Below are 19080 nucleotides of genomic sequence, written 5' to 3' on the forward strand. Positions count from 1 at the left end.
AAACTGTCCTGTTTACACAAACTTTAGAGATTTGAAATAGAATGCAAATTCACCTCACAGACCATGAAAATCAAAAGAATTAGGACAAATTAGCTTTAGAATCTAAAAAAGAGTGAATATACATTTAAATGACTCAGTGTGCTCCACACCTGAAACTAACACATCATTGCAAATCAACTGTGCTTCAGTGAAAATGTAAAAGGAAGAAGGAAGAAAGGGAGGGAGACACAGTGACACGCAGAGTCTGCTCATAGCAAGTGACTGTGACATTTGGGGAAGCGTGGAGTCTCTTTCCCCCACCAAGAACTCCTTTGAAAGGATATTTATTTATGCCAACATAAGACCAAATTCACCAGCCACACTGATTCAACTCCGTTCCTTAGACAATCACATGTCACTAAGCAGCTCACATGGCTCCTTCCAATTATATCCAGTTTTTTACCACTTGATTTTCAAAAGGATTTGGGGTTTTGTTATGTGACAGTTATACTGTGATAATTAAAAAGCTTCTAATTTGGGTGGATAGTGATTCAAACTGAGTTCAAATACTGTCACTTAAGTTTTACTAACTACCCTGTGCCTGATTTTAAAATATAGCAGTTTCTATTAATTTAGAAGTAAAATAAAAGAGAATCCTACAGAATTGTCTGGGATACATTCTAAAAAGACACATTATAAAGCTATCTGAGTAAACACAAAATTAAATAATTTCTTCTAGAACAAGTCAAGCATAAGCCTCATGAACCATATAACTGTTCTCCATTCTTCGGTCCCATCATCAAGGATTTAAGTGTAAGCAGGCAATTCTTCAATCGGTTCATGGTTCCTTTTAAACCTAAATACACGTTCTATTGCAAAAAGTGAATAGTTTTAGTGATGCATTCGTGTTTGTGTGCTAAGTTGCTTCAGTTGTGTCCGACTCTTTGAGACCCTATCAACTGTAATCCATCAGGCTCCTCTGTCCATAAGATTCTCCAGGCAAGAATACTGGTGTGGGTAAGCCAAGCTCTCCTCTTGGGGATCTTCCTGAGCTAGGGATCAAATCCATGTCTCTTACGTCTCCTGCATTGGGAGGTGGGATTTTTTTACCACTAGTGTTACCTGGGAAGCCCCATCTAATAATTATCACTCTCTTTCTCTGTGCCTCCAACTTTATTATTTCTCCATAACACTTATGTTTAGCTTTTTTTTTACTAATTACCAAATGCCAGAATGTAAATTCTACAATAGCAGGGAATTTGTATGTTTGATTTACTAGGGTTTTGTCAGCTCCTGCTAGCATTTTGGAGGCATTTGCTCAATATTTTCTTATATAAACCAGTCTTACTTGACTGTCACCTTGCAGAATTCCTTATCTTCATTCACTCAATTCACATTTTTAGAGTTGTAGGAAGTTTTTCATTCATTCACTCAAACATTGATAAAGCACATGCTATTTGTCAACCACTGCTTTAGTAGCTGGAGATATATTAACAAATATGGGAAACAATGTATCTGCCTTATGAGTTTCATTCTGATTGAGGCAGACACACAACAAACAATAAATACAGTAAATAGTTTGGTAATTCACAATTAATACAGAGTTACAGGGAAAATAAAGTAGCATAAGGGAATCAGGGCACAGAGACAGAGATGGCCTTGTTTGTTGAGTTTCACTATTATATAAAAGTATCAGTGAATGAAGACAAGTTATAGATCATGCACATGGTTTTACCTGTTTTGAGAGAGAGAACTGAAGACCTTTTTTTACATAACTATGTGCTGAAGTAAATTATGGTGAAAAAACTGAAAAAAACAATAGCTAAAACACAGAGGAATGGCTGAGAATATATAGAATTAAATAAAAATGAGAGAGTATATTTATCTTTTTGGTGCCTGGGATTCTCAGAATTCCCTATATAAGGTAATGCGTTTGTCTATTAAAAACTTAATTAGGTTGGTAACTAGAACTTTATTTTATCCATTTGTTATTCGTCACATTTTTAGAGTATGGGAAAGTATTTCAAAAAGGAGGGCAGGTGTGAGTTTCATGTCACCAATAAAAGCAACAACCTGATACAGGTTGATCTATTTCCTTCCATTTCTTTTTCTACTTGGTCCTTAATCTTTAATTCCAAAGGCAGACATGCTCATTGTAAAAAAATAAAAGAATCAAATCATACAGAGGTGGATATAGTGTAAAGTCTTCAAAGCATTGAGAAGAAAAACACAATAAAATCTATACTCTCCTATTTTAAGTCTTCAAAAGGACAAATATATTAATATATGTAAATAAACATATATATATATAGTGTGATGACCCATGGACAAGGAAATGAAGATTTTCATTTTCTGTCATTTTGGTTGAATGTTGACACTGATTATGTTGTATTTTCACACTTAAAAATGTTTTTAAGATGAAATATAAAAGAAAGAAATATGCAGTAATACTTTGCAAACTAATCAGTGCACGTTAATATGGTTATCAGACAGCAAAGCATGTTGCAAGTACTGTTTTCCTACCCAACTCCATCAAAAGAATAAAGTTTAAAGTCTAGTTTGCAAATCAAGCTAATTGTCGGGATGACCTACCAATAGAAACAAGGCACATTTCCTCCTTGTAATAAAACCTTTCCATAGTTAGTCACTGGTTTCATCTTGAAACCATTCCTAAGAACATTCAGCCAATATATCTTCCATCAGGTCTCATGATGTCTCCCAATCCAGTTCCTGGCATGCTCTTCTGAGCAAGCTTCATCACAGACCAAGGTGCTCACCTGTTGTATCCTCTTGCAAGCCAACATCAAAAGCCAGCTTATCAGTTGAAGACCGAGAGGTGGACAGGCAGCACAGATACTAAAAGACACAGAATCAGTAGTCGTCACTAAACATATCCCGTTGCTTCCAAGTCTAATTCTGAACACTTAGCATTCACTGGGAGCAATGTTCTAGAGGAAATGTGGGGTTTTTTTCCCACTCAGAAAAATATTGCAGAAATATGTCCTGTAGACAAAACAAGATGAGTAACTGGGGATATGTCTCTACATCTCTCACTTTATGTGATATTCATGATCATAAGCAAAAGAACAACCTGATCTGTCAGAAATCTTTATTTCAAGCAGAAATTTGAACACTATTCACTTTTATCTTCTAGTTTTATTTTCAAATTTTTAAACTCTTTAAAATTCATCTAGAATTGATTGTGGTGTATAGCATATTGCTTCACTGCAATGAGGCTTTGTCACGTGTACACCTGTGTGTGTTTTCCCAGGAAGAATGCAACTCTGCCCAACACCATCATCTCTGACTCCTCTCCCTGCTTCAAGTTTTCCTAACTGGATATTCTTGGACATAAAGTTTAGGATCATTTTTCTGGCCAACTCCCCTACTCCCATGCTAACCTCAAAATCTGCACTAAGTGCTACAAGACTGAGAACACAGAGATGAATCTAGTATGAGCTCAAGATACACTGTCATCTACCCCAACCAAGTGCAGTGCCTGAAAGAACAGGAACCCTGCCAACAGGACTCAGGAACAGCTCTGGGGATTAGGCCAGCCCAGACTTCCCAGAATCACTGGACAAGTAATGCAAGACCTAGACAATCCCTACAATGGAAAAACGTCCACCCAGCTCAGCGGGTGTCTGAGTGTAAGGAGGCAGGTGATAAATGGATTGGGGATAGAAATCAAGTGGAATTTGGTGCCATGAGGGTGTAAATTCAATGAATCAGGAAAATCTGTTAACTGACTGTAAACCACTGACTCCCAAAGATATAGAAAAGATGCTTCAAAGATCCTCAAACATATTCCTAGCTAGTTAGGAGTAGTAGTCTTATCTCAAGACACTGTGGTCTCTGAGGTTTACAGACTTTAGATCTGGCCTTTTAAATATCAATGTTAATTTGAGAAAAAGTACCAATGTTGTAATACTGACTTCCCAGAAAAAAATGTAGAGTGAATCCTATTAAAGTGTTCTGTGATATTTTAAAATAATATTACAGTACCAGGCACTGGAGTTGTTAATGTACATTCTCTCTTCCTTTAATGTTCACTGCAACTGCTAGGTAGAGACTGTCATTATTCAACTAACTGTTAATTAAATTTTATATGGCAAAGACTAGTCTTTCTTACTCTATCTAGCACCCAGAACAGCATCTAGCACACAAGCGGTGCTGATAATATCTAATGACTGAATGAGCAAAATATTCAGATGCATTTACAGGCTTAGAGAGGTTCAGCAAGGTACCCAAAGCAGCACAGCATATAGGGAAGTAAGCCTGAACCCAGATCTACCAAACAAGTTGGGCAGCTATTTAAAAACAGACTCTCATATTTATTATTTCATGTGTTCTGATGGCTCCTGAAAGTGAAATCTTTCCATGAAGTTTTAATGTATCAATGCTATATGCAAAAAGGCTATTTTTATACATCTGTCTTATATCCAGTCACTTGAAGTGTTTTCCTTTATTTTACTTCATATCTTAGTAAGTCAGTCAAGATTTCCAGAACAATGTTAGACAGCATATTCTTGGGGTTTGTTTTTGTTTTGTCAAGAATGGACTTGGTGTTTGACAATTCACTATGAGGTTGGCCATTGATTTAACATAAATATTTTCCTCATCATTGAGGAACTAATCATAAATGATCAATTTTTATTAGGAATTGATACTTTTATTAAAAACCTGCTTCAGTACCTGTTAAGATGATCACATTTTTTTCATCTGACGTACTAACGTGATGTAGGCCATTAATAGCAATGATATTATTAAGTCATCATTAAAATCATATCTATACTTTTCCTATACTTCTCTTCCTATACTTCTCAATTCCATTAACCAGATTTTTCACATCAGTATTCACGATGATGAAGACTGATGATTTTTTTCTGTTTTGAGGGGTTTAGCTATAGAGACTATGCTTAAGCTTTTGCTCAGAAACAGTCTACATATTTAGGGAATTATCTCCTTCTTAAAAGTAGTGATTATTTTATATCTCCAAGTACTAGACTATCATGTAGTCACTAAAATAAATCTGATAAAAATTTAAATAACATAGATAGTACTTGTACTGTGACAATACGTTAAAAAAAAAACCTGTATAAAATTTGGTTATGTAACAAGATATCAATTATACAAAAAAATTAAGAGAATATTGAAATTTTTTTAAAAGTTCCCAAGAATTTTGTCATTGGTATGATCATGAAGATTTCATTCTTCTGTTATTTCCAAATCTTACAGAATGAATATGTATTGTTTGAACAACTTAATAAAGCTTTGAAGAGAATGTTTATATATTTTATAATACTTTATACCTATAAGAATATATATACACACATATATAAATGATAATGAGTAAACTGTGTCTGAGAAGAACCCAGTAGATAAATGGATAATTGGATGTAAGAAGGAGCTGATATGGGGGAAAAAAAGAAACTCTCCTCCTAAACCTACTCTTTCAAAATAAGATACAAAGACAGAAGTCACACAGTGATAGAACTGAAGGACCTTAAAGGTCCTCTAAGCTAACCATATTATAAATGAGAAAATAAACAGTGCTCAAAGATATTTAAAAAACACATACAATTCAAGCTTATTAAAGCCGTCAGTGGAATGGGATTACCAAATATTTCTTTGCCCTGTATGCACAAATAGATCAGCGTGACCATAGGGGAGATGAAGTCCACACATGCACTCACCATGCCGCTGTAGGAATGCCGCAGCAGTATTGCATGACCGTAGAGGAGCGTTCGGTGGCCACCACCTTGAGCAGTCTGCATAGGGCAAAGAAAGAGTCAGCAAAGAAAAAAAAAAAAAAAAAAGAGTAAATTTAACTAAGTGTATAAAATGCTCTCTTATTCTCATGAAAAGTTTAATGGGAACAAAATAAGAGCTAATGCAAATGTAGTCGAGAATCCTCTTCCCAATGCAGGAGAGATTTAAGGGAAATGGGCTTGATTTCTGGGTCAGGAAGATTCCCCGGAGGAGGAAATGGCAATCCACTCCTGTATTCTTGCCTGGAAAATTCCACACAAAGAGGAGTCTGGTGGGCTAGAGTCCATGGGGCTGCAAAGAGACAGATATAACTGAGCATGCGTGCACGCAGATGAGCAAAGTGCTATGGAAAGTATCCTTAAATCGGGAAAAAGCTACCAAGGGAGTAGCTGGGTGGCAGGAAGCTAGCAGTTTAATTAGTTCTTAAAGAATGAACTTGAGTTCAAAAATATCATGATTTGTAATTACTGATTCCCAGTTGTTTATTATCTGTATTTCCCATTATACTCTGGTCCATGTTTATAGGGACTGTGGTACTTTCAGGTACCTTGCAAAATGCCTGGTACATAGTAAGGACTAAATAAGCATTTCTTCAATGACTAAGTCTGATTAAAACACAAAGATCATCAAATGAATCTTCAGGCTTAAAAACCTTTCATACCTTCCAAATGTTTCTAAGAAAAACATCTAAATTCCTTTATATGAGATAGAAAGTGGGTGCTCACTCATTCAGTCATGTCCAACTCTTTGTGACCCCCATCGATTGCAGCCTGCCAGGCTCCTCTGTCCATAGAATTCTCCAGGCAAGAATATTGGAATGAGTAGCCATTCCCTTCTCCAGGGGATCTTCCCAACCCAGGTATCAAACCAAGGTCACCTGCACTGCAGGCAGATTCTTCACCGTCTGAACTACCAGGGAAGCCCACGCGAGATAGAAGAGTGCTTCTTAAATTCTAGCATGCTTAAAAATCACCTGGAGAGCTTGTGAAAACACAGAATCCTTGGCGTGTCCCTGAGATTCGGTTCCAGTAGGTCTGAGATAAATACAGAGATGCTGCATTTCAAAAATTTCCCAGTGGTGCAGGTGCTATTGTTTTGGGGACAACATTGAGTAGCACAAGCGTCAAGGACATTTAGTCTCAGCCCTTTCTAACCTTGCCCCCAAATCCCTTTGTGCTCCAAAGAGACACGCTTTCCCTGCCCTGAGCTATCTTGCTGCTCTTAACACAATACCAGTGGCATGTGAGGGTAAGTGCCTTAAAAAACAACCGCAGGGTATTAAGAAAGAGGAAGAGACAACGTGATTGAAGGACTGGGTCACAGATCAGGTTAAGATCATGGGAAGTAGAGAACATTATACTAAGGAGTTTTTACCTGTTTCTATAGGGAAAAGAGATCTTGAAGGATGAAGATACTGACTTAAACATACTTCAAGAAGTACAGAAGAAAGCACTTTAATATTCAGTATCATTACACCTTTTTTACTAAAAATATATCTCCTTCCTATTATTCCAATTAATTTCCTCTTTAAATTTATTTTTTTATTGAAGGATAATTTCTTTAAAGAATTTTGTTGTTTTCTGTCAAACTTCAACATGAATCAGCCATCAATTCAGTAGCTCAGTCCATCTCATCTCATCTCATCAGCCATAGGTATACATATATCCCCGCCCTTCTGAACCTCCCTCTCATCTCCCTCCCCACCCTACCCCTCTAGGTTGATACAGAGCTCCTGTTTGAGTTTCCTGAGACATACAGCGAATTCCCTTGGGCTATCTCTTTTACATATGGTAATGTAAGTTTCCATCTTGCTCTTTCCATACAACTCACCCTCTCCTCCCCTCTCCCCATGTCTATAAGTCTATTCTCTATGTCTGTTTCTCCATTGTTGCCCTGTAAATAAATTATTCAGAACCATTTTTCTACATTCGATATATGGGCATTAGAATACAATATTTATCTTTCTCTTTCAGACTCACTTCACTCTGTATAATAGGTTCTATGTTCATTCACCTTATCAGAACTGACCCAAATGTGTTCCTTTCTCTGGCTGAGTAATATTCCATTGTGTATATGTACTGCAGCTTCTTTATCCACTCATCTACTGGACATCTAGGTTGCTCCCACGTTCCAGCTATTGTAACAGTGCTGCAGTGAACAATGGGATACATGTGTCTCTGTCAATTTTGGTTTCCTCAGTGTATATGCCTAGGAGTGGGATTGCTGGGTCATAGGGTGGTTTTATTCCTAGTTTTCTAAGGAATCTCCCACCATATCCTCTTTCATAGTGGATGTTATCAATTTACACTCCACCAACAGTGCAAGAGCATTCCCTTTTCTCCACAACCTCTCCAGCATTTATTGTTTGCAGACTTTTTGATGAGGGCCACTCTGACTGGTGTGAGGTGATATCTCATTGTGGTTTTGATTTGCGTTTCTCTAATAATGAGTGATGTTGAGCATCTTTTCATGTGTTTGTTAGCCCTCTGTATGTCTTCTTTGGAGAAATGTCTGTTTAGTTCTTTTTCCCACTTTTTGATCGGGTTGTTTACTTTCCTGCTATTGAGTTGTATGAACTGCTTGTATATTTTGGAAATTAATTATTTGTCAGTTGTTTCATTTGTCATTATTTTCTCCCGTTCTGAGGATTGTCTTTTCATCTTGCTTATAGTTTCCTTTGCTATACAAAAGCTTTTAAGTTTAATCAAGTCCCACCTGTTTACTTTTGTTTTTATTTCCATTACTATAGGAGGTGGGTCATAGAGGATCTCCCTTTGATTTACGTCATCAAGTGGTCTGCCTATGTTTTCCTCTAAGAGTTTTATAGTGTCTGGTCTTACGTTTAGGTTTTTTTTTTTTAACCATTTTGAGTTCATCTTTTTGTATGGTGTTAGGAAGTGTTCTCATTTCATTCTTTTACATGTAGCTGTCCAGTTTTCCCAGCACCATTTATTGAAGTGGCTGTCTTTGCCCCATTGTATATTCTTGCCTTCTTTTTCAAAAATAAGGTATCCATAGGTGCATGGGTTTATCCCTGGGCTTTCTATCTTGTTCCATTGGTCTATATTTCTGTTTTTATGCCAGTACCATACTGTCTTGATGACTATAGCTTTGTAGTATAATCTGAAATCAGGAAGGTTGAGTCCTCCAGCTCCATTTTTCTTTCTCAAGACTGCTTTGGCTATTCAGGGTCTTTTGTGTTTCCATATGAATTATGAAATTTTTTGTTCTAGTTCTGTGAAAAATGCCATTGGTAATTTGATATGGATTGCATTGAATCTATAGATTGTGTTTGGTAGTATAGTCATTTTCAGAACACCGATTCTTCCTACCCAGGAACATGGAATATCTCTCCATCTGTTTATGTTGTCTTTGATTTCTTTCATCAGTGTCTTATAATTTTCTCTGTATGGTTCTTTTGTCTCCTTAGGTAAGTTTATTCCTAGATATTTAATTCTTTGTGTTACAGTGGTGAATGGGATTGATTTCTTAATTTCTCTTTCTGATTTTTCCATTGTTAGTATATAGAAAAGAAAGTGATTTCTGTATATTGATTTTGTATCCTGCTACTTCGCTAGATTCACTGATTAGCTCTAGTAATTTTCTAATACTATCTTTAAGGTTTTCTATGTACAGTATTATGTCATCTAAAAACAGTGAGAGCTTTACTTCTTTTCTGATCTGGATTCCTTTTCTTTTTCTTCTAGATTTGCTGCATTTAATTTCTTAAAATAACTTTATTTATAGATTATGTTTAAAACACTTCCAACCATTTAAAAACTGATATTAAAAGGCATTAAAATTATCAGAAAAAGTGTTTCATCATAAAATGAAAACAACTTCATGCCCTGAGTGAGAAAGGGAAAAATCAACTTTGCAAAATTATATTCCTACTAAGAATGAGGACCTGTTTAGAGAGTACTTTGATTTTCTATAATACATTTGATTTATTGTGGCCAAGAAAAAGTTATTTACCTTGTCTGATCTGTACTACTTGATAGGACCTTACCTTTTCCTATCATACATATGTTCCAGAGTTACAGATCCAGTTGAAGTTTAATGACCCTACACATTCAAGGTACTTTGACTTGTCTTTTTGACCAAAACAAGGTATTCCTAAATGAAGAACAAGGCTGCAGATTTAATTAGAATAGTATTGAGTGCCCTTTTTTCTATAAAGCTTTGCTATACACTTCATATATTCATATGCACGTATCAACTGTACTGTGCTCAGTAACTCAGTCATGTCCAAGTCTTTGTGACCCCAAGGAACTGTAGCCTGCCAGGATCCTCTGTTCATGGGGATTCTCCAGTTAAGAATACTGGAGTGGGTTGCCATGCCCTCCTCCAGGAGATCTTCCAACCCAGGGATCAAACCCAGGTCTCCCTCATTGAAGCTACCGTCTGAGCCACCAGGGAAGTCCATGAATACTAGAGTGGGTGGCCTGTCCCTTCTCTAATGGATCTTCCTGACCCAGCAATCAAACCGGGGTCTCCTGAATTGCAGGTGGATTCTTTTCCAACTGAAAGTATAGGTTAGCCACTACATATTTTTTTAAATATGTTTGTATCATATAGTTGCTTATTAACACATCTAATGTAATTGCTGTTTTAAAATAATTTAACTTATTAAGTATATAACATCTGTATATTTTGAGGTTTCTCATTTTAATAATATTTGCTGGACAAAAATGCTGTGCTAATCAGTTTAGGTCATTTCTCGCAATTTCAGGCATTTGTTATTCAAGAGGTCTTTTTTAAAAAAATAAATCAGACTCTACAGGAGAACTTTTCTATGTCCCTTGACTGTTATAAAACACTATTTCAGAAGAAACACAAGGAGATCTTAAAAAGAGCTTACTGCTTAGGTAATACTAAGCTATACAGTTCATTCAGTTCAGTCGCTCAGTCCTGTCCGACTCTTTGTGACCCCATGAATCACAGCACGCAAGGCCTCCCTGTCCATCACCATCTCCCGGAGTTCACTCAGACTCACGTCCATTGAGTCCATGATGCCATCCACCCATCTCATCCTCTGTCGTCCCCTTCTCCTCCTGCCCCCAATCCCTCCCAGCATCAGAGTCTTTTCCAATGAGTCAACTCTTCGTATGAGGTGGCCAAAGTACTGGAGCTTCAGCATCATTCCCTCCAAATAAATCCCAGGGCTGGTCTCCTTCAGAATGGACTGGTTGGATCTCCTTGCAGTCCAAGGGACTCTCAAGAGTCTTCTCCAACACCACAGTTCAAAAGCATCAATTCCTCGGTGCTCAGCTTTCTTCACAGTCCAACTCTCACATCCATACATGACCACTGGAAAAACCAAAGCCTTGACTAGACGGACCTTAGTTGGCAAAGTAATGTCTCTGCTTTCTAATATGCTGTCTAGGTTGGTCATAACTTTTCTTCCAAGGAGTAAGCGTCTTTTAATTTCATGGCTGCAGTCACCATCTGCAGTGATTTTGGAGCCCCCAAAAATAAAGTCTGACACTGCTTCCACTGTTTCCCCATCTAGTTCCCATGAAGTGATGGGACCAGATGCCATGATCTTCGTTTTCTGAATGTTGAGCTTTAAGCCAACTTTTTCACTCTCCACTTTCACTTTCATCAACCAAGGTTTATAACAATAGACAACAACAAAAAGAAATCTGCCTTAGAGCACTTTCATAGCGCTCAGATACTAAAGCAGAGAAGCTTTTAAGTTTTGGCTTTAAACACAAATAATAATAGTGGGCAAAGAGTGGTTTCAGGGAGAAAAACAAGTATCTCTATGTGCAAGTCTATACATAACCTGAAACTAAGTTTCATACGAACGTGAACAGTACTAACTGGACAGGAGCAGCACAGAATTGCTGATCTTGGCATCTGGTCCACCTGCAGCTTGAAACTTGCAAACATGCCTGCCATCTTCAATAATGAATCATATAACAGATTCACAGGATGATTATAATAATTAATGAGATATCTGGCTTCAGTGCAAAATCAATATGCCTGACAAAGCCAGTTGACCACTGTCAAGACAGCCACTTAGCAGCAGATGGCCAGCTTGTGATGGTGACTTAATGAAAAGTCTCCAGAGGGAAGAGACCAGGACCAGGACAATTCAGTTCAGTTCATTTCAGTGGCTCAGTCGTGTCTGACTCTTTGCAACACATGGACTGCAGCACGCCAGGCTACCCTGTCTGTCACCAACTCCCGGAGTTTACTCAAACTCATTTCCATTGAGTCAGTGATTCCATCCAACAACCATCTCATCCTCTATCATTCCCTTCTCCTCTGACCTTCAATCAGGGTCTTTTCAAATGAGTCAGTTCTTCACATCAGGTGACCAAAGTATTGGGAGTTTCAGCTTCAACATCAGTCCTTCCAATGAATATTGAGGACTGATTTTCTTTAGGATGAACTGGTTGGATCCCTTTGCTGTCCAAGGGACTCTCAAGAGGCTTCTCCAACACCACAGTTCAAAAGCATCAACTCTTCAGCACTCAGCCCTCTTCATAGTCCAAGTCTCACATCCATACATGACTACTAGAAAAACCATAGTTTTGACTAGATGAACCCTTGCTGGCAAGGAAATGTCTCTGCTTTTTAATACGCTATCTAGGTTGATCATAACTTTCCTTCCAAGGAGCAAGCGTCTTTGAATTTTATGGCTGCAGTCAGCATCTGCAGTGATTTTGGAGCCCCCCAAAAAAGAAAGTCTGTCACTGTTTCCATCATTTCCCCATCTATTTGCCATGAAGTGATGAGACCAGATGCCATGATCTTAGTTTTCTGAATGTTGAGTTTTAAGCCAACTTTTTCATTCTCCTCTTTCACATCCATCAAGAGGCTCTTTAGTTCTTCTTTGCCTTTTGTCAGAACGGTGGTGTCATCTGCATATCTGAGGTTATTGATATTTCTCCCAGCAATCTTGATTCCAGTTTGAGCTTCATCCAATCCAGCACTTCCTATGATGTAGTCTGCATATAAGTTAAATAAGCAGGGTGACAATATACAGCCTTGATGTACTACTTTCCCAATGTGGAACCAGTCTGTTGTTCCATGTCCCGTTCTAACTGTTGCTTCTTGACCTGCATACAGATTTCTCAGGAGGCAGATCAGATGGTCTGGTATTCCCATCTCTTGAAGAACTTTCCACAGTTTTTTTGTGATCAACACAGTCAAAAGCTTTGGGGAAGTCAATAAAGCAGAAGTAGATGTATTTCTGGAACTCTCTTGCTTTTATGATGATCCAACAGATGTTGGCAATTTAATCTCTGGTTCCTCTTTGCAGCCAAAGATGAAGAAGCTCTATACAGTCAGCAAAAACAAGACCAGGAACTGACTGTCGCTCAGATCATGAAGTCCTTATTGCCAAATTCAGACTTAAATTGAAGAAAGCAAGGAAAACCACTAGACCGTTCAGGTATGACCTAAATCAAATCCCTTATGGATATACACTGGAAGTGACAAATAAATTCAAGGGATTAGATCTGATGGACAGAGTGCCTGAAGAACCATGGACAGAGGTTGGTAACATTATACAGGAGACAGTGATCAAGACCATCCCCAAGAAATGAAAAAGCCACAATGGTTGTCTGAGGAGGACTTACAATCAACTATGCTATGCAATGAAGAGAAGCAAAAGGCAAAGGAGCAAAGAAAAGATATACCCATTTGAATGCAGAGTTCTAAAGAACAGCAAGGAGACAGATAAGAAAGCCTTCCTCAGTGATCAATGGCAAAGAGATAGAGGAAAACAATAGAATGGGAAACACGACAGATCTCTTCAAGAAAATTAGAGACACCAAGGGAACATTTCATGCAAAGATGGGCACAATAAAGGACAGAAATGGTACAGACCTAACAGAAGCAGAAGATATTAAGAAGAGATGGTAAGAATAAAAAGAAGAACTATACAAAAAAGATCTTCATCACTCAGATAACCACGATGGTGTGATCTCTCACCTAGAGCCAGACATCCTGGAGTGCAAACTGGGCCTTAGGAAGCATCACTGTGAACAAAACTAGTGGAGGTGAAGGAATTCAAGCTGAGCTGTTTCAAATCCTAAAAGATGATGCTATGAAAGTGTAGCACTCAATATGTCAGCAAATTTGGAAAACTCGGCAGTGGCCACAGGACTGGAAAAGGTCAGTTTTCATTCCAATCCCAAAGGCAATGACGAAGAATGCTCAAACTACGGCACAACTGCACTCATCTCACATGCTAGCAAAGTAATGCTCAAAATTCTCTAAGACAGGCTTCAACAGTACATGAACCATGAACTTCCAGATGTTCAAGCTGGATTTAGAAAAGGCAGAGGAACCAGGACCAGGACAGTACTAACTAATCACTGTTCAGTGCCAACCAGCAGAAATGGCTTCTGTTTCAAGGAAGCATCTGGCTGGTTCTAGGAAGTTATTAACAGTGTGTGTCCAGGCCTGAAACCCAAAGCCAAGTCATGATTGAAAAGTGAAAGTTGAAAAAAATTTAGCATCCTTTTCCTTGTAAGTGGCTTACATTATTATAGTTATTGCATATGCCTTCACTCAGTTAAATTCTAACCTTTCTAGATGATTCAATGCAGGTATAAAAATAAGTCATTGAGTTTCTGACCTTGCAATTAAATGAAATCACAGCCTAACTAAATTATTTTAGGTATGCCACCTGGTTTAAAATAAATGGACATCATTTTGCTATTGGCATTGATTTTTGTATGAATCTGCTCATGAAAGAACTGGAGGTACATGCTTCAGGGAACTACCCCATTCATCATCCTCCAAGGAAGCGTAGATATGAAACTGACCAGAGATTTGGATAGGGGTGAGATAGTATTAATAAAATGAGTACAATAAATGCAGATTTAGTGAGCAAAACTGCTAATTAAAAAAAATCAAACCCAAATTTATTATTTATTAATATTTGCAAAGAGAGAACATATTCATGTTTCCCACTATAGATGACATTTTCCAACCAAATCCTTCATTTCATGATATGTTTCATTGAGCAGTTCATTTCTTCTCTTTGCAAGGTATAATATTTTTTACTGAAAATAATAGCTGGAACTATTTGAAATTCTGGGATATGTTTTGGGTCCTTGTTGACAGGGACTTCAAATAAAGACTCTGCTCTGTCATTCTATTGAAACTGTTAAATTCTTAAGGCTAATGAATAGATCCATGTGTCAACAGAATGCCCCCTTCACAGTTTTGTTAAATAAGAATGTAACTCCACAGACAGACACGGATACTTTGCTTTCTTTTTTTCTAAGCAACCATTTAAATCTACATTCAGAATTTTAATTTCATACTTTTCAGAGTTTCCATCTTTTGAAGTGATATTCTTTTAACATCTCAAAATATATGAAGCCATCATTACCTGAACACAGCTTCTCTATACATTGTTCCTCAGCTTTTAGGATAAAAAATAAATTTTGTTAAAGTTATAGGGAAATGTGGTAGGTATATAAAAATGAAAACATTTCTACATTTTGCCTCAAACAACAACATTCTGCTGTTCCACTTTTTCCCCTACACGCGTCCTTCAATGACACGACGATGGATTTTACTCTGCCATTTTAGTTTGTCTCTTTTTAAAATGTTTTCATTTTTCTAATTTGATAGAGGAATAAAAAGAAGCTGAGGGGCTCCCCTGGTGGTTCAGTGGAAAAGAATCTGCCTGCCAGGCCAGGAGATATCAGGTCCATCCTTGATCTGTGAAGATCCCACATGCCACAGAGCAACTTAGCCAATGCACCACAATTACTGAGCCTGTGGTCAAGAGCCTGTACTACAGAGCCCAGGGGTAACTGAGCCCAATGCCACAGCTACTGAAATCTGTGTGCCCCAGAGCCTGTGCTCTACAACAACAGAAGCCACTGCAATGAGAAGTCCATGCACTGCAGCTAGAGAGTAGCCCCACTCGCTGCAACTAGAGAAAGCTCGTGTAGCAGCCAAGACCCAGCACAGCCATAAATAAATAAATAAATACGAGGTTGAGTTATTTTCACTTCTCCTGGAGTAAGTAATTCACTAGGAGTTTCTTGGTGTCACTTGTAATTTTCCAGTGTATGAATTTCCTATTACATTCATGCAATAGTGTATAAACATGTAACAATCTATACAGCCCCCACAGTAAAAATTCTAAATGGAGCACTGTAGAAAAAACAACTGCTTCAATGGAAGAAATTCCTGACATTGGCTAAGTAAGACCTAATATGTCACAATGTGACCCAAAGATATAAAATGCCATTTTTGAAAAATCTAAATGTGGGACGTACTTACTTAAAGTTCAAAAGTTTGGTTTAATTTTTTTAAACTTGAAAAAGTGAAGAAAAAAAGCCACAAATCTAAAAATTAAACAAATGTGACCAACCAAACATTAAACATACAGAGTAATACACGTACAGGAGATGATCCAATGTCTTACCTTCATCATGAATTTCTGTAGAGGCATAAGGAAAAAAGAGAAAATATTAAATACACATCAAAGACATTTAAAAACCTCCAATTTATAAAGACTACATTGTTGTAAGTGGAGTAACATGAATAATAAACAAAAAATATCCACTGTGTTGTCACAACAAAACTCAATATCAACTACATGCTAGAGAAAAGCTGTAGCAAGCAAAACTCTCTTTTAATGTTTTTAGATTAGTTCATTCTTTTTCCGTGAAAACATGCTGTTTGACTTTAATGCGTGATTCAATTTTCAACATTTCTAAGCATCTCAAAAAAGGTATACTCTTAAAATTATACTCTGAACATGGTCTAGATTTTTTTTTCATCTGTTACATAAAAATGCAGTAATATAAACAGCAACTCAGCTAACTCGAGTAAAATAGTGGATTAGAAACAGGTACAGTAAACAATCAATTAGTATGCTGTGATGGGCTGCCCATATTTCATGCAAAAAATGACCAAAAGCAATTCCTTAGGCACTGCATATTATTATATGTGAAATTCAGAGAAAAAAGTCACGCAATTTTTCTTTTTCTCTTGACTCAGCCACCTCTAATGATTTATATTATAACAGCCCTTTTTCATCTACAAAATATAACATGTACATATATTCCTTTCTTTTTCTTAAGACTCATAAAGTTTCTTTGACTTCTTATTCCTGGGAGATATACACAAATGAGAAAGAGTGAAGAAGGAAAAATATTATATTTGACAACTTAGGGCAAAATCTAGTTGCCAGGAGCATGTAAGTCCTACAGAGGAAAACACACACATATCCACATTAGTTTTAAACAAAACAAGGGAGAGTTTTCTAACACAGATGTTAAATACCACACTTGCTTCCCTGAAACATAAAAACAGAGTAATATGTATATGACTAAACGGCAATTCTATAATGATTGATTCTTTCATTTTCAGTATTATAATTTTAAGGAAAAATTGTAAAGAACCCTTTCATTCTCATCTCAGAAAACACAGCCTGAAGAGTTACATTTTTGTAGTTAATATTCATGGTAAACAATATCCTGGAACTTATTTTCCATGTTGAAACTGACTAATCACATGCCTACAAATGATCACCAGTGATACAGAATATCACTGAGGGATTACAAAAAATCATTTTAAGTCCTAATTCAAAGGAAAAACTTCAAAACCATGTTACAGAACATGGTTTGTAATAGATACTTTCTTCATGAGATTTTTGGTTTTTTAATTTATCTAAGTTTTGGAGATATTTCTTTCAGAAATGGTCTCAGTTTGTTTTTGTCAGTTATTTAGGTTGAACTACTTCAGAATTGTTTCTGAAGTCTGCTCGTCATAATTTTTAGCTGTGTGTCAAGGCAGCATGAGCAAGCCAGGGAAGAGAGTAATCTGTATAAATGAGTAAATAAAAATGAGCCCTGTAAATAAGCAAAAGCTAAAATAGTCATCATACAAAGAGAAAGAAGAACAGATGTAACAGACACACATTATTTTCAAAAGATAAGAACATGAAAGGTTACTTCTGGCATTACTGACATTAACTTTTTGTACAAATCATCTATTGGTTCATTTGGCTTATTTCTTTATGAGCTATCCAAAAGGGATCATTCAGGGCAAGAAAGAACGTAAAACACATTAAAATATAAAGGACAAATATATTATTTTAATCTCAATGTCAATGGCATAAGTACGATAAAAAGCAACAGAAAAAGAATAAAAATAAAAATTCCTTACAAGTTGAAAATGATAGGGGAAAAAAAAGAAAACTCATGAATGATAATACTGAAACAAATAGCTCTGATTTAGGTGAAAAGAATTATCATTTTTACGCATGCAGTAAGTGTAATTATTTAAGAAATAAAATATTAGACAACATATGGAGATGGACAACTATAAAGACAGAGGCCAGACATGGTGCTTTCTGTCTTAGAAGAAATTTGAGGATGAAAATCAACTCACACAGAAACACAAAGAGGGAAATTCTAGTTCTTCAGGGTAAAATTCCAAGTGGCAGCAATTCAGTGCCTCAGGTTTAGTTTAATTACTCCAGAATGGACAAGTCAGATGAAGAGTCAAATGTGAGCAAGAGATGGGGACATATTCCCTCTTCCCATTATGCTACATTAACATAAAAACCAGGAAAAGAAATAGCAATTCTTACATTTTAACTCAAACAAATATTGCCCTGGGAGTCTAATGGATAATAAAAACAAGCAGGAGCCTTTGATCTATAAGCTTATGAAACTTGATTTAATAGATCTAAAAGCCCTAAGGGGTTTTCTTAGCATATGCCAATGATTACAAGCAGAAAAACAAATCAAACAGCAATACTTTATTCTAAAAATTGCAACCAAATATCAGAGTTCAAGAGAATGCATAATTATATTCAATCTCTTCCTGATACAAAAAGAAACAGTGATGTACAAAGCTTTTCCACCATAATTATGCCTTTCACCTCAACACTGGATTTTTTTAACTCTTATTTTAGTTTTGTGAGATGATAACTGATTATAAAACTTTACACCTCTATAAATGGACTTTTATTAGAAGTTTTAAAAGAACCTTTACTGAGGTGTCTTCTTAAAAATTACACAGGTAAGGGATTAGCAACAAAATTAACACAAGAATATAAAGTGGAACTGACAGACAGATTCAAGGGCTTAAATCTGATAAAGGAGTGCCTGAAGGATGGAGGTTCATGACATTGTAGAGGAAGCAATGATCAAGACCATCCCCAAGAAAGAGAAAAGCAAGAAGGCAAATGGTTGTCTGAGGAAGGCTTACAAATAGCTGAGAAAAGAAGAGAAGCTAAGGGCAAGGAGAAAAGGAAAGATGCACCCATCTGAATGCGGAGTTCCAAAGAATGGCAAGGAGAGATAAGAAAGCCTTCCTCAGTGACCAGTGCAA

At 36.8% G+C, this 19080-nt stretch overlaps 1 protein-coding gene across 1 annotated transcript in view; it reads right to left on the reverse strand.

The window, feature by feature from the left end:
- The window catches only part of RYR2 (ryanodine receptor 2), an 814256-nt gene that overhangs the window by 456995 nt on the left and 338181 nt on the right, over nt 1-19080 (reverse strand). The window contains exons 5-7 of the mRNA XM_018042460.1: nt 16160-16174; nt 5676-5750; nt 2757-2835 (exon numbers count right to left, since the gene is read on the reverse strand). Of these exons, the coding sequence (XP_017897949.1) occupies nt 2757-2835; nt 5676-5750; nt 16160-16174 (169 nt within the window). The remainder of the gene's footprint in view (nt 1-2756; nt 2836-5675; nt 5751-16159; nt 16175-19080) is intronic.

This window comes from Capra hircus, chromosome 28, assembly GCF_001704415.2.
Source record: "Capra hircus breed San Clemente chromosome 28, ASM170441v1, whole genome shotgun sequence".
Lineage (NCBI taxonomy): Eukaryota > Metazoa > Chordata > Mammalia > Artiodactyla > Bovidae > Capra > Capra hircus.